The 25,667-nt window shown below is 46.5% G+C and overlaps 1 protein-coding gene across 3 annotated transcripts in view; it reads left to right on the top strand.

The window, feature by feature from the left end:
- Positions 1–25,667, top strand: part of TRAK1 (trafficking protein, kinesin binding 1) — a 140,478-nt gene that overhangs the window by 78,941 nt on the left and 35,870 nt on the right. For all 3 annotated transcript variants that reach the window (XM_011984282.1, XM_011984284.1, XM_011984283.1), the window contains 4 exons: positions 11,284–11,360; positions 19,302–19,418; positions 22,942–23,042; positions 23,929–24,037. In XM_011984282.1, the coding sequence (XP_011839672.1) occupies positions 11,284–11,360; positions 19,302–19,418; positions 22,942–23,042; positions 23,929–24,037 (404 nt within the window). The remainder of the gene's footprint in view (positions 1–11,283; positions 11,361–19,301; positions 19,419–22,941; positions 23,043–23,928; positions 24,038–25,667) is intronic.

Genomic DNA, 25,667 nt, shown 5'->3' with positions numbered 1-25,667 from the left:
TTAGAGGAAGGCTCTGCCTGCTTTTCGCAATCCCTCTCCGCGCTATGAGACTGAGAGGGCTGAACTGCATGAATGAAATAGTGAGTCCCGCCCTGTCTCAGTGCCTGGGCAGCTGCATGAGGAAAACACTGGTGTAAAGGGAAGTTTCATGGTCACTTCCTTGTGGCCTGTTACCTGGCAAATTCCCAGTGCTCTTTTTCTTTTTCTTTTTCTTTTTTTTTGAGACGGAGTCTTGCTCTGTCACCCAGGCTGGAGTGCAGTGGCCGAATCTCAGCTCACTGCAAGCTCCTCCTCTCGGGTTCACGCCATTCTCCTGCCTCAGCCTCCTGAGTAGCTGGGACTACAGGCACCCGCCACTTCGCCCGGCTAGTTTTTTGTATTTTTTAGTAGAGACGGGGTTTCACCATGTTAGCCAGGATGGTCTCGATCTCCTGACCTCATGATCCGCCCGTCTCGGCCTCCCAAAGTGCTGGGATTACAGACTTGAGCCACCGCGCCCGGCCCTCTTTTTCTTTTTCTTAAATGAAATGCATCAAGGAGCCTGACTTACTAATTTCTTCTCATCGGGGTACTTCCAAATCTATTACCCATTTGCAAAGTGAATCACTAAATTTCTGGCAAATGGTATTCAGGATTGCTCAGAAGGCATGATTTGGATAGAGATGCACAATGATCTGGAGTTTGCTGGGTGTTCTCATGACCAGGTTTAGGTTCCCCTAGAACACGGGCTGCAGGAGAGAGAATGCATCCCTCTTTCCTTAGGGATGGCTACTAAGAGTATGTGAGTGGGCAGAGTCAGTCTCCTGCACAAAGGGCAGTTTTCAGGTGTTGAACACTAACCAGACGTGATCATCTGGAAAAACAGGGGTGAAAAAAATGCCAGTCAGTGGTGGGAACCCAGAGCCTCCCGTGTCTATGTCCAGTGGCTGCACCTGCTGGCCTTTCAAATTCTCCATCTGGTTCCCTGGCGAAGCTGGAGATTCAGCACAGATAGAGCACATTTCTCCAGCTTGAGAGAGCATTCCTGGGCTGCAGAGAAAGAACTGGGCACCGTGGGGAATAACTGGATCCAGGAGTGCTGTGTCCCGCAGGTGGTTGTGATGTGTCAGGCTTTTGTGGGCTGTGGGGTTGGGAATGTCAGCCCCAGAGAAGGGGCCCGAGTCCTGGGCCTTTGTTAATGTAGTGTCACCAGCAGCACTTGAGGGTGCTGTGTACAACTTTCCCGATGCGTCAGCGTTGAACGAGGAACTGACCTGGCGCATCAGTACCTACTGCAGCACTGTTACAAAGGTCTCTTGGTTCATGGTTTTCATTGTCCTTGTCTCCACTTGGGGTTTGGTTCTCAGTATCCATGGCTGCCCCACGGAGGCCTCCTTTGGGGTCACTCTGGGTGGCTCTCCTAATAGAGGGGTACCAGCCCTCACTCTTGGCGCCTCTTCGGCCTTGACATCCACTCTGGCGACACTTGAGGAGCCCTTCAGCCCGCCACTGCATTGCGGGAGCCCCTCTCTGGGCTGGCAGAGGCGGGAGCAGGCTCCCTCTGCTTGCGGGGAGGTGTGGAGGGAGAGGCGCGGGCAGGAACGGGGTGGGGGTGCTCACAGACCAGCACGAGTTCTGGTGGGTGCAGGCGCCGGCTTGGCGGGCCCCACACTTGGAGCGGCCGGCTGGCGCTGCCGGCCCAGGGCAGTGAGGGGCTTAGCACCCGTGCCCGCAGCTGTGGAGGTTGTGCCGGGTCCCCCTAGCACTGCCGGCCGGCCGGCATGCACCACACTCGAATTCTCGCAGGGCCTCAGCTGCCTCCCCACGGGGGAGGGCTTGGGACCTGCAGCCCGCCATGTCGGAGCCCCGCGACTCACGGTGGGCTTCTGCGAGGCCCGAGCCTCCTGGATGAGCGCCGCCCTGCGCCACGGCACCTGGCCCCATTGACCGCCCAAGGGCTGAGGAGTGTGGGTGCACTGCGCGGGACTGGCGGGCAGCTCCGCTTGCAGCCCCTGTGCGGGATACAGTAGGTGAAGCCAGCTGGGCTCCTAGGTCTAGTAGGGACTTGGAGAACCTTTATGTCTAGATAAGGGATTGTAAATACATCAATCAGCACTCTGTGTCTGGCTCAGGGTTTGTAAATACACCAGTCAGTACTCTGTATCTTGCTAACCTAGTGGGGACTTGGAGAACTTTTCTGTCTAGCACTCTGTGTCTAGCTAAAGGATTGTAAACGCACCAATCAGCACTCTGTGTCTAGCTCAGGGATTGTAAATACACCAATCAGCACCCTGTGTCTAGTTCAAGGTTTGTAAATACACCAATCAATACTCTGTATCTAGCTAACCTAGTGGGGACTTGGAGAACTTTTCTGTCTAGCACTCTGTGTCTAGCTAAAGGGATTGTAAACGCACCAGTCAGCACTTTGTCAAAATGGACCAATCAGCAGGATGTGGGTGGGGTCAGATAAGGGAATAAAAGCAGGCTGCCTGAGCCAGCCAGTGGCAACCCCCTGCGGTCCCCTTCCACACTGTGGAAGGTTTGTTCTTTTTGCTCTTTGCAATAAATCTTGCTGCTGCTGACTCTTTGCGTCCACACTGCCTTTATGAGCAGGAAGGTCTTTATGACCGGGAAGGTCTGCAGCTTCACTCTTGAGGCCAGCGAGACTACGAACCCACCGGGAGAAATGAACAACTCCAGACACGCCACCTTAAGAGCTGTACACTCACCGCGAAGGTCTGCAGCTTCACTCCTGAAGCCAGCGAGACCACGAACCCACCAGAAGGAAGAAGCTTCTCAGTTATGGCTGTATCATAAAATTATTTCTGCAATCTGATTAAATTTTATTTAATAACAATTTTCTAATTTTAAAATAGCCTAGTCTAAGTGGGGCAGATTAGTACTTTTATGTGCTGTTTATCAGTGCTAGTTTCTTAGTGGGTGATTTGCTATTTCTAAACAATTTTGTTATCTGACAACATCCATTGTGACCCAAGGAAGTCCAAGTCAAGGGTTGAGACAATACAATAATGCTTTTACATGGTCATGTAACAGGGAAGTGGCTGAAATATGGCATGGTTCGGGGATGCTTGCTTGAGTGTTATTTATTTGATAACTTAAATATCACCCATTTTAACCAGACAATTCAAAGATTTTCATTAAATTCACTGAGTTGTGCAACCATCACCATAATTCAGTTTTAGAACTTTGCATTCCCCCAGCAAAGATCCTTTGTGCCTGTTTACAGTTAGCTCCCATTTCCCACTTGCAATCCTAGGCAACCACTAATCTGCTTTCTTTTTTTTTTTTGAGACAGAGTCTTCACTCTGTTACCCAGGCTGGAGTGCAGTGGCACAATCTCAGCTCACTGCAACCTCCACCTCCAGGGCTCAGGTGATCCTCCCACCTCAGCCTCCCGAGTAGCTAGGACTATAGGCATGCCACCACGTCTGGCTAATGTTTTTGTTTTTTTGTAGAGATGGTGTTTTGCTATATTGTCCGGGCTGGTCTCAAACTCCTGGGCTCAAATGATCTACTTTTTTCTATTATTGTTATTTTTTTGAGATGGAGTCTCACTCTGTCATCTAGGCTGGAGTGCAGTGGCAAGATCTCAGCTCACTGCAACCTCTGGCTCCCAGGTTCAAGCCATTCTCCTGCATCAGCCTCCTGAGTAGCTGCAACTACAGTCACGTGCCACCATGCCTGGCTAATTTTTGTATTTTTAGTAGAGACGAGGTTTCACCATGTTGGCCAGGCTGATCTCGAACTCCTGACCTCAAGTGATCTACCCACTTTGGCCTCCCAAAGTGCTGGGATTACAGGCATGAGCCACGGTGCCCGGCAAAGTGATCTACTTTTTATCTCTGTAATTTGCCTTTTCCTATACATTATATGAATGGAATCATACAATATGTGGTGGTATTTTTTTCTGAGCATAAAGATTTTGGGGTTCATGCTATAGCATGTACGAACTTCATTCCTTTTTATGGCTCAATAATATTCCATTGTATGGACATACCTGTTGTGTTACTCATTCACCAGTTGATGGATATATAATGACGCTATAATGAATGACGCTGTATGAATGACGTCATTTTTTTTTGGCTATAATGAATGACGCTGCTATGAATGCTTATATTCATATGTTTATGTGTGCATGTATGGTTCCATTTATCTTGAGTAGATACTTAGGAGACTTTAAAAAGTCTTCGTGACCTTAGGCAATTCACCTGACTTCTCAGCCTCAGTTTCCCTGTCATATAAGATCTGGGGATATGGCTACTAGGGAGGCTGAGGCAGGAGAATCACTTGAACCTGGGAGGCGGAGGTTGCAGTGAGCCGAGATTGACAGGAGTAAAACTCCATCTCAAAAAGAAAAAAAAAAAAAAAAAAGTGGGGATAAAAGTATAAGTTACTCAGCACTGTATCTGGCAGAGATAAGAGGGCATCGCTGCTGTAAGCTGAGTCACAACAGCCATTTGAAGATGTTCCTCTCATCAGAAGTGCTTTGCCAAATCAGCCTGGTCTAGGTGTCTGGGCAAACTGTAAAAACTACAGATTTTACAAAAGTGGGCAGAAGAACTGACACTTGGATAGGTTGTCAGCTACAGGGAGGCACCTTCTTTTTGAAAAGCTTGTGGGAAGAGCAGGAAATTCCCAGATGGAGAAGTGAGAGAAAGACAGTCCTTACAAGAAGGAAATGGCAGGCACACAAGTGCCAGGCCAGACATCTGAGAGTGGCATCACTGGGTGTAGAGGAGCTATGGTGAAGAGTGAGCTTGAGTGGCAGGGGAGGAGGCGGGAGGGTTGAGCTGGGCCAGGTAGGGATGGTTCCTGTATGTCCTGTGTGTTGAGGCTGCTGCTTGTAAGAGCTGGGGAAGATTATTAAGCAGAGCAGGGACTAATTAAGTTCAAAAGCTACAAACTGTTAACAAACCTTTAAAGGACATCTATTTTGTAATGCCTGGAAACGTGGATGACTGGTGACTCATTAAGAATTTTATGGAAAGCTTTTTTGCTCCCAGGTTCTGGGACCCCAGGTTGGCTCCCAGGTTCTGAAGCTCCATCCCCTGCCCCTGTGAACAGTATAGACGGTAAGTGCTTATTAAGTTTACTTCCTGGGGCATCAGGGGCCAGATGTAGTGTTGCTTTTTCATCCTGACAACTGCTGCTGCTATCAAAAGCGAGAGGTTATCAACTGGTTTGTGGACCATTCTTTTCTTTGACACTTAAGTACCAGCTCTGTTTCAACTGGGTATATGAGAATTGCTAGGGGTATGTGTCTACTTTGAATGTTTATTCAGTCCCTTTGCAGGTTTTGTAATGAAAATTGTAGAAAATTGACTTTTAAAAACACTGATGCTTAAGTATAGAAGATAGGAGGAAAAATTATTGAGGGGAGGATGGAGCTCAGTTTCTTAATAAAACTTTGGGAAACACTGTTTTAATTAAAGAAATGACCTGTAAGTAAGGCAGAAGGCAGACAGCCCAAAATGCAAATATATCAGGCAGTCTTGAATATCTTTTCTACTTGTGGCTACTTGGTCTTTGAGTTATAAGTGTCTTCTTGAGGGTTTGGGAGGTTTTTCTTTTTATAGACATACACACGCATACACACATATGTACATGTGTGTGTAAAATATTTATTCACGCCAGAGATATGTAGAGCTGACATCAGAGGGAGGAATGTTACCAGAATTAGGTTCTGGGGTTTTGCTATATTGTATAATATAGCAATATAGCTATATATAGCCATATATGTGTGTGTGTGTGTGTGTGTGTGTGTGTGTGTATTTTTTTTTTATTCTAAAATCATTATGAGAGCCTTTTCCTCCAAAATACATGAATGGGAAGTGAGGATTTCTAACTATATTTTCTTAAAGAAGACTGATAAGACCAAAATGTCAAGAAAGCTTTTATCAAGCCTGTTAATTTGACACACAACATAGAGACACGGGGTCCCTTGGGGAGGGCAGGTTGCTGTGATGGAACTGTAGCGATTCTCCCCACCCACCCCTCGGCTTAGGCCTCTGGGTTCTGCCTTGTGCCTGGGTCTCAGATCTTACCTGCTGCAGCCCCACCACTCCCTGAGCTCGGCTCCTCCAGACTTCTCCTGGCTCATTCGGAAGCCCTGGACAGTGTCAAGATAGAAACGTCAGTGCCACACCACCTTTGTTTTCTTCCCATGGGGTTTTCCTTGGGATCTTTAATTCCGGTCACTCCTGAGCTTCCCACTGGGCAGATCTCCTTGGCAGCAGGCAGGGACTTCTTTCCTTTCTCTGCTGGGCCTGCACACTATATGTTTGGGGTTTCTCTTCTGGGCCTGCACACTCTATGTTTGGGGTTTCTCTTCTGGGCCTGCACACTGTATGTTTGGGTTTTTTTTGGCTGGCATCTCCTGGATGCTGGAAGATGGGTGCCAACATTTATTCTTAAAATCGTTTTGAGCATGGTTTAATTTAGCGTAAAAGCTGCTTTACTGGTTTTCAGACTAAGGCACTCCATGGAGCTCACCCCACCTCCATCCCCTCTCTCCGTCCCCATTAGCTGTGACAGCCCAATCATATGTCTCTCTCCCTCTGATCAGCCAGCCCAGGGCTCCTTGTTTGAAGCTGGCTTCATAATTCCTTACTTTACTTGCCATCCCAAGAAGAAGGACTTGATTCTCCTCTTATCTCAAAGTGGATTCTCCCAAACCAAAATCTCCCTCCTTCATCTCCTAGGAGGGTGTTTCTGTCAGGCGGGCCTCCTGCCAGTGTGGGTTGTGGGCAGCCCTCTGCCTGGCACATTATTACACAGTGACATCAACTACTGTCCCAGTGCCAGTGGTTTCTCGGGGATGCCCCATCTTGCCTCTGACTTTCCATCTCGTGCCCATCTCCAAAGGGGACATCACTCATGTCCTTGTTGTCCCAGTGAGAAGCCCTGATCCAGTGCTTTTTGATTTACCTCTCACTCAGTTTTATCTCTTAAATCTCAGGGAAGGAGCCCACTTCTTCCCATCTACAATATTCTTGCATTAATCCAACAGCCTTGATGCTGGTCAATCTAAATTGCCTTGCACCCCCTCCCCCATTGCTGCACACTGGAGCCAAAATGCTTCTGAAATATAAACCTTATTGCATAACCCCCCTTCAAAAACTCTCTAGTGGCTTTCCATTTAATTCCACACTCCTTAAAGGGACTTGTCTGGCTTTGAACCCCCTGAGCCCCATCCCCCAGGCTGCCCTGTTTTCTATGTGCCCCAGGAAGGCAGGTGTCCTCCCTTGTTCAGTGCAGAGCTTGGTGCGTGGTAATGGTGGTTTGGCATTAGTCAGAGGTGAGGCATGTGTATTTTAATATGATGAGTAGGCAGCAAGTTGCATTTAACTTCTTTTTCTAGGAGATGGACCATAATTTTCTTATATTAAAGTGCTGTAGAGACCGAGCACGGTGGCTCATGCCTGTAATCCCAGCACTTTGGGAGGCCGAGGCAGGTGGATCACCTGAGGTCAGGAGTTGGAGACCAGCCTGGCCAACCTGGTGAAACCCTGTCTCTACTAAAAATACAAAAATTAGCTGGGCATAGTGGCAGGCACCTGTAATCCCAGCTACTCAGGAAGCTGAGGTGAGAGAATCGCTTGAACCAGTGAGGTGGAGGTTGCCGTGAGCCAAGACTGCACCATTGTACTCCAGCCTGGGTGACAGAGCGAGACTCTGTCTCAAAAAAAAGAAAAAAAAAGTTATTGTAGAGGTTTATGGTGGCTCTTTTATTTTACTTTTCTTCCTTTTTTGAAACATCTTTTGGGTGGAAGTGGATTTATTTGGTAGTACTCCGTGGGTCAGAAATGGGACGTCTCTTTGAAATACATTCTTACAGAGAGAGAAACTTGACGATTGTAGATTTAGTGCCTAGGAAGTTGGTATTTGAAAAGCATAACCTGTGGTTATGCTGTCTGAAGGCATGGTTTATTATTTTTTCACTTTCATTGGTCTCACTCCTGCTTCCTTATTTCTTGGAACAGGAAATCCTAAAACATAGAAGTTAATTGGTGGCTGCTCAGAGCCCCTTGGCCTGGATAGAGTCTCCTGTGAACACCTAAGCCTGTGAACCCAAGGTCAGAGCTCTTTCTTTCCCCTAGGCCCAAATGCTGCTCGCTCTGTTTACACACTTCCTACACATCGATGGTCTGTGCCTTGTTCTCGCGTCCTTTATGGTCTTTGTTTTAGTCCAGGAGCCATACTGGCCTCGGTGCAGTCCCTGCAATGCAGTCTCATTCTCTGTGACCTCAGTTGGGTCCTTAACATCCAGATTCTTAAATGTCTCAGAGCCTCAGTTTTCTTATCTGTGGAATGGTCATCACGACAGTGCCTACAGGGTTGTTGTAAAGATTAATTGAGAAAGCATGTTAAATCCCTTGACATAATAGGGGAACCATCAGTGTTAACTGCTGCCTCTACCGATTGTCTGTTATTTTGACATTTGCCACCTGCTAGTTGTGTGACATTGGGTGAGTTATTCAGCCTCTCTGGGCCTTAGTTTTCTGTTGTAAAATGGTGTTAATGTAAGTGCTTACCCCTCACAGTATTGCTCTGAAGATTACATAGAATAATCCATATAGAGGGCTATGAATGGTGCCTGGCCATAGTCACTGTGCTTAGTAAACGTCAGCTCACTGCAGCCTCCACCTCCCGGGTCCAAGCAATTCTCCTCCCTCAGCCTCCCGAGTTCGGATTATAGGCATCTACCACCACAGCTGGCTAATTTTTGTGTTTTTAGTAGAGACAGGCGTGTCTTTTTATTGGGTTCAATTTTTAAAATATTTTAAAGCTTTATAAAAGGGCAGCACAAGGGGTCCTTGTAAGTGGTAGATACATGCACCAATACAGGTAATAAAATTACAGAGAGCTTAATACACACATGTGCACACAAATAAGTGCAAGTAAAATGGGAACTCTGAGGAAAAGTTATGGATTGTATCCGTGCTGATATCCTGGGTGGGATATTATGATCTTGCAAAATGTTGCCATCGGGGGGGAACTGGATAAAGGGTATACAGGATCCCTCTATATTATTTCTTCTTCTTCTTTTTTTTTTGAAATGGAGTTTCGCTCTTCTGCCCAGGCTGGAGTGCAGTGGCACGACTTCTGCCTCCCGGGTTCAAACTGTTCTCCTGCCTCAGTGTCCCGAGTAGCTGGGACTACAGGTGTGTGCCACCATGCCTGACTAATTTTTGTATATATATATATATATTTTTTTTTTTTAGTGGAGACAGGGTTTTGCCATGTTGGCCAGGCTGGTCTCGAACTCCTAACCTCAAGTGATCCATCTGCCTCGGCCTCCCAAAGTGCTGGGATAATAAGGCGTTAGCCACCGCTCCCGGCTCCCTCTGTATTATTTCTTCTGTCTGCTTGTGGTTATCTACACATGACTGACTATATGAGTAATTACAGTTATCTTAATTCAAAAACTTAGCCTTAAAAATTTGAGTGTTATCTCTAAATATAGTATTAGAGAAATAGCAGCTCTGAATCTTATTGTACAGAGAATAGAGCCAGGTTAGTTAAAATGTAGCCCAGTTTTCTCTTTTTCCAGGAAAGTGGTGGACTCAGATTTTTGAGGAGAGTGGGCGCCGGTGAGCGGGTGTAAGCAGGCCCTCAAGTGACAACAGAAATTTAAACACAGAGGCCACTTAGTTGCTGTGATCTGCTACCTGGTGTATAAAGGGTGCTGCAGATGCTTTGGCATGCTGGCTGGGGGGCCCCAGGGTTTTTATCTGCACGCTTGCAGACCATCATAGCTGTGCGTGAAGAAAATTAACTCGGGTTGGTAGCATAGCAGTCTTCACTTAAGAGCTTGTGTGACCTCGAGCTGATGGACTATCTAGAGCAATTTGAGCTGGACTTCATCTACATCAAATTAGATCCAGGTTTAAAACTACCCTTATAAATCTCCCTTGCTTCTCTCTCCCTGGCAGCTCTGTCTGAGGCAGCATATCCCTGCCCCACCGCTTGGACAGGAGGGATCTCATGAAAGTGTTGGGTAGAGGGGTCTTGTCTGCTGGCTCTGATGGCACTGTCTTGATAGGGTTTCAGATTTAGAACCAGATTTCGGATCTCCTCCCTAAGCTAGAAAATCATTCCAACAGATCCGATTTCTCTGAGCTAATTTACTAGGATGATCTCTACTTGCATTTAATAAAATATTCAGAGACCTATTGAATTTCAGTGGTAATGCTACTGAGTTTGACTTAGTAATACGCTTCAATTCCCAAATGCGTCGCATGGGCTGTTACTGAATGTGGGTCACTAGGAAAGCTTTGACTCCTAACAGAATTATTCACTGAAGTCTTAGTTATAAAGCATTACTAAGAAGTTATTTATTTAGTCCCAAAGTGACAGGTTTCAAAAAATTTTGCACATTGACTGGCCATAAATCCATTTATATTCACTCCTCCCCCCATAGAATAAAACTTATGCTACCTTCTTGGTGTTTGTTGAACTGCAAATCAGTTCCTTGTCATTGATTTAAAATAAAACAACCCTGATGTATCTTTAGCAGACAAGAGCCTTCTTTTGTTTCACAACCGATTTCTCCAACGGACGGAGAACAAAGACCCATAGTCCTAAAGTGCTTATGTGCAGCCTCGTATGACCACAGTAAATTGTACATGTAATGAAATATTACTCTGTGTGTGTGTGTGTGTGTGTGTGCACGCGCGCAATCGTAGTAGTCTTTTTAATGTATATTTAAAAAATAACAACCTAGTTTTCATGGTATGGAGCTGATTGTATAACCTTAGAATGTGGGCCACTTGGGGGAAGGGGGCTGTGCCATTTTGAAATTATCAGTTTAAGACTCTTGTTTAATAATTATGACAGCAGCTGTTTTCTGAAGGATTCCAGTCTGTTCATATGGTTGGGTCTCTATGGTTAGTGGAGTCTAGATGCTACAGGCCTTTCTCATCATTCACACATGGGTGGCTGTGCTGCTGGCCCCCACCCCACCTACTTCAGTTTACTGAATATCTGTGAGGCCAGACCGCCTTCCACTCCATTGCTTCGCCCTCAGCACATGCTCACACACACAGACACACAATGTCAAGGTTTCACAGGGGTTACAAGTCCCCCTGCTCATCCTCCAGTCACTGGAACTGGGAAGTGAAATCTGGTGGTGGTGAGTACATTGCGGGTTGAACCCAGCAGAGCCAGTGACCCTCCGTGCCTAATGTGCAGGCACAATGTTAGGGATGCTTTTTGACATGAGTCATTTGTTTGGCAGGTTTGTGACATCGGGAGTCTCATTGTCATTTTTATTTCTTACAGTTTTATGTGCTGAAAGAGTTGGCCAGATGACTAAGACATATAATGACATAGATGCTGTCACTCGGCTTCTTGAGGAGGTAAGTGCTCCAGGGGAAGGCAAAAGAGTTGTTTATAATCGACTGGTTTTCGTTGATACTGATTAAAGCATGCCTTATCACCTGTTTCAGTGAGGAATCTTGGAAATTGGTCTCTTTCAAGGTATAATGTAATGGCTTTACTTTATGAACTAGTAGCTACGTAGGCCTTTATAGCTATAATTTTGTGCAGATATTTTATGTTTTTAAAGGAATATATTAATGGCACCAAATGTGGTGCGTTTAAATACTTGGTAGAATATCCAGTTGTAAGTGTAAAAAATCCGGAAACATTGACTAATGATATATTTTAAGTGCATCCAAAAAATGTCAGAAAAATGTATCATCGTCTTTGTCTTCCTAATGTATTTTAAGTTTTGACTTAGGCTAGTGGAATATTATGCAGTGTCAGCATAGAAATAAGCAAAATAAGCATGGCAAGAAAAATTTAAGTAAGTTACTTAAGATTAGGTGAGCTGCCTATATTTTAGAGACTGGTTTTCTGAATTTCTTCTGAGTATTCTGTTGCAGTTGAGAATTAAGTATGACGAAGGTCTCTAGAAACAGATGGGTATAAGTGTATCTGCATGCCTGGAACAGGCCAGAACATGGTAGGTTCTTAGTATTTGTTGAATAAATCTCCATCATTAATACACTGCCCCCTTCACTGAATCAGGCCTTAAATGAACAGGTGCTGCCTTCTAGCCCCTTGCTTCTGCTCTAGAAACTGGAATGATTTTGGGGTATGTGATTATTATGTGGAGGACACAGAAATCATTGTCATTGTTTTCAACCAGTGGGAGGTCAGGGTTGAAGCTCAGACAGAAACTGGGCCAGACTGGTTTCCCAGAGGTTTTTTTTGGGGTGTGTGGCATTCTTTCACCGTTTTTATGTCTCTCTATTCCCGTGTTTCTACCTCTGCACATCCAGCATTCTCTTCCTGGTCCTGCAGTCCACTCCTGTTTGAAGTCACAAACTCATCAGCTCCCCAGAAGTGATGTCAGGGTTTTTGGCTATGTGACAGGGTGTCAAGGGCGGTATTTTGAGGCACCGGCCTTCAGCCTTCGGGTGTCACTCCAGTTGCGGCTGTCTTTGGTGTTAGCCACGTGGCAGGCTGTCTTGGTTGGCACCACTGACTTTTGAAAATGGTTGATTGCTGACCCCTTTCTACTGCAGCCATTTCCCCCAGCAGTGCTCTCCAGATCTTACAGACTGCTTCTGGCGCCCGCTCATCAGCCCCTGTTCAGGTCATTGAGTCTTCTGAGAGGGGTCCTAAATCTGTACCTTCCAAGGCCACCACTCAAACTCTTGGGGCCTCAGCAATGAGATTTTAGCTTCTCTCTGCTTTACTCTTCCTTGCAGCTGCCACCGACCATGCCCTCTGTGACCCTCTCACCCTTTCTCTAAGGCTCCTCGCTGCGTAGTCAAGGCCACCCATTGCTCACGGTCCTGAATCCTCCTCTAGCCCTTCACTGTCACTGGGGACATGGCTCCTGCTCTCCCACCCTTGGCCCTCTATGGCATTTAACTGCGTCGGTTCTTTCCTGCTTCTCAGTCTTGTGCTGCAGGGCCTGCCAGGGACCTTTGAAGCTAACCCCAACCCCATCCCCAAGTAGTCTGTGCCCTTGCTGAGCCCCAGGCTTGGGAGTCACCCCACAGTCCTGTTTGTTTTGTTCATCCAGCTGGATGAACAATGTATTTTTTTATTTTTCTGTAGAGGTGGGGTCTCCTTATATCGCCCAGGCTGATCTTAAACTCCAGGCTGATCTTAAACTCTGAGGCTCAAACGGTCCTCCTGGTCTGGTGCAGTGCCTTAGGCCTGTAAATCCCAGCACTTTGGGGGGTCAAGACAGGTGGATCACTTGAGCACAGGAGTTTGAGACCAGTCTTGCCAAAATGGGCAAACCCCGTGTCTACAAAAAATACAAAAATTAGCCAGGCGTGGTGTGTGCCTGTAACCCCAGCTACTCGGGAGGCTGAGGTGGGAGGATTGCTTGAGCTTGGGAGATGGAGATTCCAGTGCACCGAAATCATGCCACTGCACTTCTCCTGGGCACCAGAGTGAGACTCTGTCTCAAAAAACAAAACAAAACAAAACAAAATTAGAACCAAACTACAGCCACTGTTTATTTGAATCTCTCACATTTTTAAATTAAAAAATGCTCTCACCTTGGCCTCTCAAAGTGCTTGGATTACAGGCATGAGCCACCAGAGCCAGCCTGTTTTATTTTTAAAGGGTCATCATGGCAACAGCGTCTGTTTGTGTCTGTGTGTTCCATATCTGATGCCATTCTGTTCCTGTCCTGATAAGATTCACGCCTGAGTTACTGCCTTTCCTTGGAACTAGGAGGGTGTCCTGGTTAAAGTCTAACTGTCCCAGTCATGTAGCTATTGCCCTGTGCCATGCTTTTCCTGGGCTTTGGCTCTGTTTCTTCTGTTCTCGTGCTGTGGTTTGCATACCTGCTGTAGGCAGGCAAGTGGGGTACTGGCGGATTTGCACAGGATCCCAAAGCACAGCCTTCCACCAGCGTGGAGAGTTCACTTCTGGTTTTAAGGGGAACAAGATGCTGTGGCTCGCCTGGGCTTGCTGCTGTCTGGAATGCACCTTTGGGCAGAGCTTGCCTCCTCAGTTACAGAGAGGGTGATTCCACTGGCCCCTTAGTCATGCTTTTTGTCCTGAAATTGGTGAATGAGATGAGTCAGTTGCTAAGTGTGGGCGGCAAGCTGTTCGGAATCTCTAGTAGGTGCGTCAGTCAGCGCTAGAGTTCATTGGTAAAAGGGGGCTGAGACTCAAGTTACAGTCTTTTTTAAGTCTATGCTTTGAAAGCATAGTGAGGAGAGGAAGGAGGCAGTTAGAATGAGCGCTACCTTGCCTCATTTCTTGGGGGAATAAAGGAACTAGTTCTTTTAATAGCTTATTTCCAAGGGCCTAAATTACTTGTTTGTGGTCTCTGTTTCTCATTGTAGTTTAATCCAGTGACCATCTTCTAGCTATTTTCTGGTTTTTATCCTTTTTTTTTTTTTTGGCAGACATGGGGTCTCACTATGTTGCCCAGGCTGGTCTCAAACTCCTGGCCTCCTCAAACTCCTGATTCTCCCACCTTGGGCTCCCAAAGTGTTGGGATTACAGACATAAGCTGCCATGCCCAACCTGTTTTCTTGTTTTTAGAAGTAAACATTAATCATATTTTGGCTAGAGAAATGGGAGGTTTTTTTTCATTCTTGTAATTCTCAAAGAAAAACCCAACCAGCCTGTTGCCTCAGTAATATTAAAGAGAAAAAACTGGAGACTCTACAATAACATTTCTGTTTAAATTTCCATTTTATCTGTAACTATTTTTAATATAACTTGTTATTTTCGATGTTTGGAGTACATAGTAGGTGTATGTATTTATGGGGTACATGAGATACTTTGGTAAAGGCATATGCTGCATCATAATCACATCAGGGTAAATGGGGTATCAGGCTGAGCAACATGGCTCACACCTGTAATCCAGACAGGTGGGAGAATTGCCTGAGGCCAGAAGTTTGAGACCAGCCTGGGTAACATAGTGAGACCCTGTTTCTACAAAAAGTTAGACGCTGTAACTGAGGAGGAGGCAAACTTTGCCCAAATGTGCATTCCGAAAATGAGATAGGCATGGCGGTGCATGCCTGTGGTCCCAGCTACTCAGAAAGTGAAGTGGGAGGGTTGCTTGAGTCCAGGAGTTGGTGGCTATGGTGAGCTGTACTTGCACCAGCGCACTCCAGCCTAGGCAATAGAGTGAGACCTGTCTCAAAGAAAAAAAAAAAAAAGGTGGAGAGGGGAGAAAGAAAGGGGTATCATCACCTCAAGCAAGCATTTATCATTCCTTTGTGTTACAAATATTCCAATTATACTTTTAGTTATTTTTAAATGTGCCATAAATTATTGTTAACTGTAACCACCCTATTGTGCTGTCAGATACTAGATCTTATTCTAACTCTATTTTTATACCCATTTGCTATGACTTCTTGCTTCTTCTGGCAGAGAGTGTTCTTTAAAATTACCCTAAAGATTACATTTCTGGTGTAGACCAGGGAAGTGTTTGTCCTTAGTGGGGCACGAAGAGGGAGGCGAGGCAGCCCTTAGGTGCAGGGTTTGAGGTGTAACGAGTAGGACAAAGGACTTCATTGTTGAGCTCACCGCTCTACTTGTTTTTCTTCCCCTTCCTGTCTCCCAATTCCTGTTGGTTTCTGGCCGTTTGTGTGCTGGAAGTCTTCTGCATTCTTCAGGCGCCCTGGCAGTCCCTTGCCTTGCCTGAGCCATCTTCATTATTATGCTGTGTGCTTGATTTGTTTGCATTGAAATGCGTACAAAATGTGGCTAAAGGCTGGGCGCAGTGGCTCACGCCTGTAATCCCAGCACTTGTGGGAAGCTGAGGTGGGCAGATTGCTTGAGGTCAGGAGTCCGATACCAGCCTGGCCAACATGGTGAAGTGTCATTTCTACCAAAACTATAAAAATTAGCTGGGCAAGGTAGCGTGTGCCTGTAGTCTTAGCTACTTGGGAGGCTGAGGCAGGACAATCACTAGAACCTAGGTAGCAGAGGTTGCAGTGAGCTGAGATCATGCCACTGCACTCCAGCCTGGGTGACAAAGCGAGACTCCATCAAAAACAAACAAAAAATGTGAGTAAGGCATGCAAAATATCAGTGCTTGTTGGAACTTGACAGCCTGGATGCATGAAGGCAATGCAGATCAGGCAAGCACTGATGAAGCACCTGCTGAGTGTTCAGTATGAGAACTAGTTCTAGTAGAGACATTTGATAGACTTGAGTTAGATTTTTGGAGACTATACTTCCAAAGAGAAGTGAACATTGGCATTGCAGTTTTAACTAAATCCAGCTGAAACCACCTGGACTAGGTGCTAATTTTGAGTCAGCCCCTGGAGACTTTAATTCTGTGTGGTCTCCCTCACACAGTTCTTTGAATCCTTTCCTCTAGGTACCTAATAAGCACAACTGTTGAGTCTCAGAAATGACAAAGGCCCATGAAATAAGGGACCCTTTTTTTTTTTTTTTTCAATTTTGTATTTTGAGATGGGGTCTCCTGTGTTGCCCAGGCTGGTCTTGAACTCCTGTGCTCAGGAAATCCTCCTGTCTTGGCCTTCCAAAGTGCTGGGATTACAGGCATGAGCCACTGCACTCAGCCAAGGGAACTTCTTGGTAGACACTGGGCCAGTGTGCAGAGATGAGCATCTCGGTTAGTTGGGCAGATTCACCGAGTCCCCTTTGCCCCATGACAGGACTGTCTCCACATGGACTGTGCTTCTAGAAAGGCAAGGTCATGATAGGGAGGCACAAATTGTGAGAATGAGTTGGGGAATTTGCAACTCTTTTTTTTTTTTTTTTTTTTTTTTGAGACAGAGTCTTGCTCTGTCACCTAGACCGGAGTGCAGTGGGGTGATGTTGGCTCATTGCGAGCCCTGCCTCCTGGGTTCAAGTGATTCTCCTGCCTCAGCCTCCCGAGTGCCTGGGATTACTGGCTCCCACCACCACGCCCAGCTAATTTTTGTGTTTTTATTTTATTTTTATTTTTATTTATTTATTTATTTTTTTTGAGACAGAGTCTCACTGTGTCTCCCAGGCTGGAGTGCAGTGGCATGATCTCAGCTCACTGCAAGCTCTGCCTCCCGGGTTCACGTCATTCTCCCGCCTCAGCCTCCCAAGTAGCTGGGACTACAGGCGCCCGCCACCACGCCCGGCTAAATTTTTGTGTTTTTAGTAGAGACAGGGTTTTGCCATGTTGGCCAGGCTGGTCTCAAACTCCTGACCTCAAGTGATCCCAAAGTGCTGGAATTACAGGTGAGAGCCACTGTGCCTGGCCTATCTATAGCTCATTTTTGATACTGTGATACCTGGCTGGCTTCTGGGACTGTGGTGACAGCATTGCCAGTTTGGGGATTGTGGAAGGCCTGGAGGAGAGAGACCATCATCCTGCAAGAGGGAGCCAAAGTGCTGTTGAATCCAGTCTTCTCAAACTGTGCTTGACCTCAAGTGCTGCGCTCATACCGCAGTGAAGTTCCTGTGGTTAGCAAAGGGAGATGTCTGCGGTTGCATGGAATCATTGGGTGGATATCTAAGACGTTAGAAATAAAAGCTGATTATTCTCTTTATTCTAAAACTCAGCGAATCATAAAGTTAGAAGAGTTTTTCTAGAATATCTCAGCTAGCCTGCCCCTTTACTCTGCCTCCATTTAACAGTTGAGGGAACCCATGTTCAAATAGAGAACCCATACTCTCCCAGTTTACAGCAGGATAGTTCACCTGGAGCAGTTCAATTTGTGACCAGTACCTGCTGTAAGAAACATAGCTTAGGTTGTGACCCAGTACTCACATAGGTAAATATGTGACAAGCAACAGTTTAAACATGAAATAATACTCTTATTACATATAATGCACTTTGGTGTTTTCAATTCTGTGCTATTGTATTTAAGTTAAAACAAAATGTCGGTTGCTGTTACTAAAATGGTTCTCAACCCACCAATGGGTTTGAAACCTGTAGCCTGAAAAATGAATCTGTTGGCCCGGCACAGTGGCTTACACCTGTAATCGCAGCATTTTGGGAGGCCGAGGAGGGCGAATCACCCGAGGTCAGGAGTTTGAGACCAGTCTGGCCAACATGGTGAAACTCCGTCTCTACTAAAAATACAAAAATTAGCTGGGTGTGGTGGTGCGTGCTTGTAATCCCAGCTACTCAAGGGGCTGAGGCAGGAGAATTGGTTGAACCTGAGAGGCAGAGGTTACAGTGAGCTGAGATTGTGCTACTGCATTCCAGCCTGGGTGACAGAGTAAGACTCTGTCTCAAAAAAGAAAAAAAAAAATCAATCTCTAGTGTACTTGATCCCTGTGAAGCAAAAGCCGTTTGCCTGGGACCATGTGGGTAGTTAATAGCAGGTGTTGGATCAGAACCTAGGACTCCTCCCCAGTGTTTTTCCTACCCCAGATGACATGTTTCCATTCTTTCTTTCAAACCACATGAACAGAGTAATTAGCATATACTACTAAAATGATTTAATTTTTCTGACTTCTCCCCTTGCCAGCACCCAAGTTGAATCTGACTGTGGTAGCAAATCGCTAAGTCTGCATTTGCTGATGGCATCTGTCCACTATCAGGGGACGTCTTTCTCCCCGCAGAGGCTACCCTGCCTTTATATGCCACTCCGAATTTTCCTCTGTGTACTGGCTCTGCCTAATTGATGCCATCAGCTGAGCTAACAGAAAATTCTGTGCCCTTAAGAGTGTTTTTGTCTCTGAATATGGCAATTTTATGCATAACATCTCCATTTTGAAAGTTGTTTTTTTCTTAAATGAAGCCTAAGTAGCCTTTTCTAAGTAAAAAAACAAAAAAGCATGTAATTGTTTTTGAGAGTAACTTTAAACATTTTTGTTTCACATAAGGCAAAAATAAGGAATTCAATGCATTCCTGCCTAATGTATGCTGAAGAGGCTGCCTCCCTGTGTCAGCTCTTGGCTTCATTGTAAGAGCGTTTTATAATTTCTATATTTATTCATTCATTCACTTAACAAATAGCTACTGTTTCCCTGTGCCCTGCCCTGGCCATACAATAGCTCAGCCTGCAGGTGGAGAGACAGGTTATCAAGTGATTCCACAAATAACAAAAGCAGTTGCAAACAACTGTTTTTAGAAACATTTTTTTCTTCCCCATAGGAACAAAGATTTGTTTTCATTACATTTTCAGACTTCCCTTTCCTTGCGTGATGTCCATGTAGCTCTCACATACTATATGGGCAGAGGTTACGCCTGTTTTAACAGGCATCAAATGCCAACACAGATGGTGAATTATTAATTCCTTTGTTATTTCTAGATGCTCATGTTTTCCTCATTTGACACTGAGCACCTGTTGACTCCTTCAGGAAGCACAGGTCTTTTGAATCCCTATTCTCCCTCTTTCCTTTCATAGAAAGAGCGGGATTTAGAATTGGCTGCTCGCATCGGCCAGTCGTTGTTGAAGAAAAACAAGACCCTAACCGAGAGGAACGAGCTGCTGGAGGAGCAGGTGGAACACATCAGGGAGGAGGTAAGACACTGGAGGCCGAGGCTTCCAGAGGGCCCCGCCACAGGCCTGGGAGCCGTGGGCATGGCTGAGGGAGATGATAGAATGGGGTTCTAGTTGGAAGGGCCCTCCTGAGGGCACAACCGCGGCCTGAGCCCAGAATTGTCTGTTCTGAAACGGTCACCTGGGGACTGAAAGCCACCTTCCTGCAGCTCCTGCTGCTGCTTGTGTCCCTTTCTTTCCTCAGGCCATGTGGATGGGATGGCTCAGGGCGGGCACGGTCCTTACTCAGTCGTTCGTCTGTGTGTCATGTTGGGCCAGCCACAGTCCTTGTCCTCAGAGAGTCTAGACTGTAACCATGCAGGCTGATTAAGATGCTCCACGCTTGGCAGAAGGGCACCCAGGCTAACACGACAACGAGCAGGGGTTCCTGAGTCTGGCTGGGCTTGGGCCGCTGGAGAAGGAGCCCTGTTAGGAGGCCAGCTCGTGTACACAGAGGAAAGTGGTGACTCACATTCATCGTTACAGTATAATTTTGTGTGTGTAAAACAAAACAAAAATAGCCTATTGTTTTCATGATAGAAACCCTCTTATTTCCATGATATCAATCTTGGCTAATGGACATCAGTGGTGAGAGGAAGGGCATGGAGCTTTTCGGTTTATCTTAGGGTACCTAGGTTTAGAAGGAATGATACTGATTTTCTGGAAGGGACATGGTGTGGACAGAGGAGAGCGGCTGTGGAGTCAGGTGGGGTTGCTAGGGCAAGGATAAGAAGCTTAAAACCAGGCCCTACTTAGTAGCTTCTTTTCTATCACCCTGTTCTTCTAACGATAAATTTTAACTGTGACAACACTTCTTGTTTCTTTTCCACTTTTCTTTTTCCTTTTTCTTTTCATTTTTTTTTTGAGATGGAGTTTTGTCCTTGTCACTCAGACTGGAGTGCAGTGTTGCGATCCCAGCTCACTGCAACCTCTACCCCCCGGGTTCAAGCTATTCTCCTGCCTCAGCCTCCCAAGTAGCTGGGATTACAGGTGCCCACCACCACACCCAGCTAATTTTTTACATTTTTGGTAGAGACGGGGTTTCACCATGTTGGCCAGGTTGGTCTGGAACTCCTGACTTCAGGTGATCCTCCCACCTCAGCCTCCCAAAGTGCTGGGATTACAGGCGTGAGCCACCATGCCCAGCCTTTTTTTTTTTTTTTTTTGAGATAAGGTCTCACTATGTCACTCAGGCTGGAGTGCAGTCGTGAGATCACAGCTCACTGCGGCCTTGACCTCCTGGATTCAAGCGATCCTCCCACCTCAGCCTCCCAAGTAGCTGGGACTACAGACATGTGCCACCATGCCTGGCTCATTTTTGTGTTTTTTATAGAGAAAAGTTTCACCATGTCGCCCAGGCTGGTCTCAAACTCCTGGGCTCCAGTGATCCACCTGCCTTGGTCTCCCAAAGTGCTGGGATTACAGGCGTTAGGCCCTGTGCCTGGCCTCTTCTCCCTTATTTTCTATCAGAAACTTTCTTAGTGGGAGTGGATGCCCTTGTTCACGTTCCTAAGATGTATTCACCCTTTTTCCTTGTTAGAACTATTCCCAGTACATTGTTGTCTGGGTTTAACAGTAGTTTTCATATGATGAAGCATAGTTGCCACTATATAAGAAAAGTTTTAATCCTGGGCTTTCTTTAAGATGTAAGAAGAGAGAATGCTATTGTATTTTAGGAGAAATAAAGTGATTCCTGCATTCCCTGCCCCCAGCATCATGACCTGGATTCCCTCTCATGTGACTGGTGGGAAAGCATGCTGGGTTAGCCTGGCCCTCTACCACCCACTTGTGAGCAGCGGGATATGCCACCCAGTAACTCACAAATGGTCACCCGTCAGCTTCTTCACTATACTGTTCTTGCTTGGGACAAGCCTCACCTTGCGCAAAGAGGATCCAACTCTCTGGAAGTGGAAATGCCTTTTTTCCCCCTCAGAAGAACTTTGAATTTGAAAGCTATAACATGTTTCCCTTTGGCATATTATTAAATTATCAGTCTAGGTGTCGAAGTTAAAACTTCTATGCACATAAAATTGTCTTCTCCATGGAAGACATAATAATTCACTCTGTTATATAGAAAAGTTGCAATAAACCATAGACCCTAAGTCAAATTATAAACAAAGAGTTAAAACATAACTGCAGTTCTTCTTATAGCACTGGTTCCCTGTTCATCAGTACTGCAGAGTGAAAGGGCAAGTGAAAAATTGTACAGTACAACTTTATTTAAAAACCTTAAGTACAAATCAGGGTGATTTGCAAAGCCATCTCAGCAGGAGTCAATATAGCCATTCCCTGATGGTTGCCTCTTTTCTTCCTGTGTGTGAAATTCCTATCCAGTGAGCATTGAGCATGGAATGAGGTCCGGCTGGACTTGCCAGGAGCCTTATGAGGGTGCATCCCAGAATGGGGCTGTGTGGTCATCCAAGTGTGAGAGCAAGGGTCAGTGAGCTGCCTGTATTGGCCCGTGCAGAGCTGGCATCTCCAGGATCCGATTTGGAGTTGGGGTTTGGTTCTGGCAGAAGTGAATGAATGGCCTTTTCTTTCATTTAGTAACATGATCAATTTTTCTGGCTATTTGACCAGCTGGTCATCTGGCTACTTCCAAAGCCCCTGAACAGTCGCATCCCCACAAGCATCATTCTTTTTTTTTTTTTGAGACCAAGTCTCGCTCTGTCGCCCAGGCTGGAGTGCAGTGGCGTGATCTCGGCTCACTACAAGCTCTGCCTCCCGGGTTCACGCCATTCTCCTGCCTCAGTCTCCTGAATAGCTGGGACTACAGACGCCCGCCACCATGCCCAGCTACTTTTTTGTATTTTTAGTAGAGACGGGGTTTCACCATGTTAGCCAGGATGGTCTCCATCTCCTGACCTTGTGATCTGCCCGCCTCGGCCTCCCAAAGTGCTGGGATTACAGACGTGAGCCACCGCGCCAGGCGCATCATTCTTTTTTTGAGATGGAGTTTCTCTCTGTTGCCCAGGCTGGAGTGCAGTGGCATGATCTCAGCTCACTACAACCTCCGCCTCCCGGGTTCAAGCGATTCTCCTGCCTCAGCCTCCCGAGTAGCTGGGATTACAGGCACACGCCACCACACCCGGCTAATTTTGTATTTTCAGTAGAAACAGGGTTTCATCATGTTGGTCAGACTGGTCTTGAATTCCTGACCTCAGATGATCTGCCCGCCTCGTCCTCCCAAAGTGCTGGGATTACAGGCGCCAGCCACCGTGCCTGGCCCCCAAGCATCATTCTAGTCCCCTCCCTGCTCTTCCCTGTACCAAAGTAAAAATGATGAATTTAGACAGCTTTCTATCAAAAAGTAATTGTATTTCTTTTAAATAGATCAAATGAAAGCCTATTTTTTTGAATAGCACAAAATCAGTTTAAATGCTTTCATTTTCAATGGTGAATTTTAAGAAAAATATTGTCACTAACTGGTAAGTATTAGAATGTGAGTCGGGATGATAATCACCTTTTGGGAAGCAAATGATGGGCCCCCGCTCTGCTTGTGCAGGTGTCTCAGCTCCGGCATGAGCTGTCCATGAAGGATGAGCTGCTTCAGTTCTACACCAGCGCTGCAGAGGAGAGCGAGCCCGAGTCCGTGTGCTCAACCCCGTAAGTCACCAGAGGGCTGTATTTCTGGAGGCCAGAGCACAGGCTGACCGCTGTTGATGTCCTTGGAGTCACCTAGACAGGGTCACCTTCAGCAGCAATGGAAGTCAGCTGCTCTCAGCCTTCTCTGGACCAAGCATCTCCAAGTGCCTCAAACAGATTGATTTTACTATTTTAGCGGGACATGGATGGACAGGTTTTTAGTTTTCCTTTTCCTGGGTCTTACTGCTTATTTGTCAATTTAGATTGATTTGCCCTGGCACATGAGCGGATAATGGGTTAGGCTCTGCTGTTGGAGGCAGTTCAGGGTTCTGGAGCCAGAGGTGCTGTGGCAGGTCCTTGGGACAGAAGGCGTGGTGTCTTCTCTGAGAGTCAGCAGATCCTCATGTTGGGAGCGTGAACTCTAGAGCCCAGTGGGCTGCTTGCAGATCTTGGCTCTGGGACTTACTGCACGCTGTTGGCTAGGTTACTTAACCTTTGTACTTGTTTTGTCATTTGTAAAATGGAGATAACAGTAGAACTTAGGTCACCGAGTTATAAGCATTAATTGAGTTAAAACATACAGAGTACTTAACAGAGTTGTTGGCACATACAAATGCATTATGAGTATTAAATGAACTCCCAGACATCCTGAAATTGTGTAGGCTTTAAACAGAGTTGGTCCCCTGAATTCTGAGGTGATGTGGCAAGTTGTGGATAAAGGGTTGAGATGTGGGTTCTGAATTGGTGGTGAGCCTGTGCACTGGGAGCTCTGTCTTCCTGGGGCTGGGAGAAGGGTCTGGTGGGTCATTGGCCTTCCTGCAAGCCCCTCTTTGTGTCTCTAACGTGGTTTGCCAGGTGGTGGGAGGAAACGCATCTCCCTAGGTTGTGAGCGTACTTTCTCCCCTAGGTTGAAGAGGAATGAGTCGTCCTCCTCAGTCCAGAATTACTTTCATTTGGATTCTCTTCAAAAGAAGCTGAAAGACCTTGAAGAGGAGAATGTTGTACTTCGATCCGAGGTGATTTGCCCTCCCTGCTCCTCCCCCTGCTGGAAGGGAGGTGCCCCCATTCACCTTATCCGGCGAGGACAACCGTGGTTAAGTGCCCTCCTCAAAGGTGGCAGTCCGTGAAGAGCTGTACCAGGTGCTCGGCAGACGTGCCTCCTCTGTGCTCTGGGCACTGCCTTCCAGCCCAACACATGCCGCCCTGGCTGGCGCAGGCGAACCTGGTGAATGACATGGTGTGTGGACCGGGAAGAGTCGGAGATCCCCTCCTTCACAGTCATTCCTGCAGTGAGGCCTCCCCTGGTGTTCTCCAGATCTGACCACAGCACCTGTGGAGAAACCCAGCCTTGTTTTCATGCTGCCACAGATCAGATGCTCAAGGAAGTAGTCCATGGGTGCTCAGAGAGAGCCATTTTCTTTTTTTTTTTTTTTGAGATAGAGTCTTGCTGTGTCACCCAGGCTGGAGTACAGTGGCGCGATCTCAGCTCACTGCAACCTTCGCCTCCCGGGTTCAAGCTATTCTCCTGTCTGAGCCTCCTGAGTAGCTGGGACTACAGGTGCCCGCCACCATGCCCGGATAATTTTTGTATTTTTAGTAAGAGATGGGGTTTCATTATATTGGTCAGGCTGGTCTTGAACTCCTGACCTCGGGTAATCCACCTGCCTCGGCCTCTCAAAGTGCTGGGGTTACAGGCATGAGCCACTGTGCCTGGCAGAGCCATGTTTCTTAAACAATTAACTCAAAAAGGTTGAGCTGAGGCAACTTGGGGACTCATGCTTTTGAGTTTTTTTTTTAATTGGCAAGGCATTGTGCCTAGCATTTTGCCCACATTATTTATTTATTTTTTTTGGAGTTCGCAACAGGGCTGAAAGCTGGTTACTTTGATTCTCATTGGAACAGGGGGCCCCAGGCTGCTAGGTGTTTTGATAACCCAAGGTCATTCGAGTGAGTAAATGACAAAGCTAGGATTTGCAAGTCTGTGACTCTAAGCCCCTTGTTTTTCACCTTCATGCACTGCCCCTCTCTAGAAACACCGATGCGTGCAAATTTAGTACTGTTTGTCTTAATTAGTGGTGAGTTTCTGTCCTCTAGCCAAGGTATGGTGTGGTACAGTATGGCCCTGTTTATCAGGCCCCTCAGGTTGGAGCTGTGTGCCCACCTAGGCTGGCCCTGGGTTCCTGAGAGCCCCTTAATAGTGCAGACCGTCAGTCAACTTGAACTTGAAGATCACACCTTAGTAAGATCTTCATGTCCCATCTGAACAAGATGCTCTTCTGCACATCTTGTTCTCTTAGACCTCACCTCTTCCAGCCCCTTGTTCACTGATGGGTCATGTAAACCCAGATTGACCAACGAGGCTGCCCAGGTTTCCTCTGCCAGCCAGTAGCTGAGCAAGGCAACAGGCCTGTGCTGCCCATTCTGAGTCCAGTGCTGCCTCTTCCAGTGCCTGCCTCAGGTAAATGCTCCAGCCCCGGGCACCCAGCAACTCATCCAAAGCCAGCCAAGGGAATCTGATCCCAGCTACAGATTCCTGCTACCCCAAATGCATTTTCTGAAGTGTAATGTTTTTATGGGGCCAGGACTGAGGGCTCAGAGACACTTCTGTCTAACTGGGGCTCTTGCTTGCTTGCTTGCTTGCTTTCT

The sequence above is a fragment of the Mandrillus leucophaeus genome, unplaced genomic scaffold (assembly GCF_000951045.1).
Source record: "Mandrillus leucophaeus isolate KB7577 unplaced genomic scaffold, Mleu.le_1.0 Scaffold265, whole genome shotgun sequence".
NCBI lineage: Eukaryota > Metazoa > Chordata > Mammalia > Primates > Cercopithecidae > Mandrillus > Mandrillus leucophaeus.
This window is presented reverse-complemented; position numbering and strand designations above follow the sequence as displayed.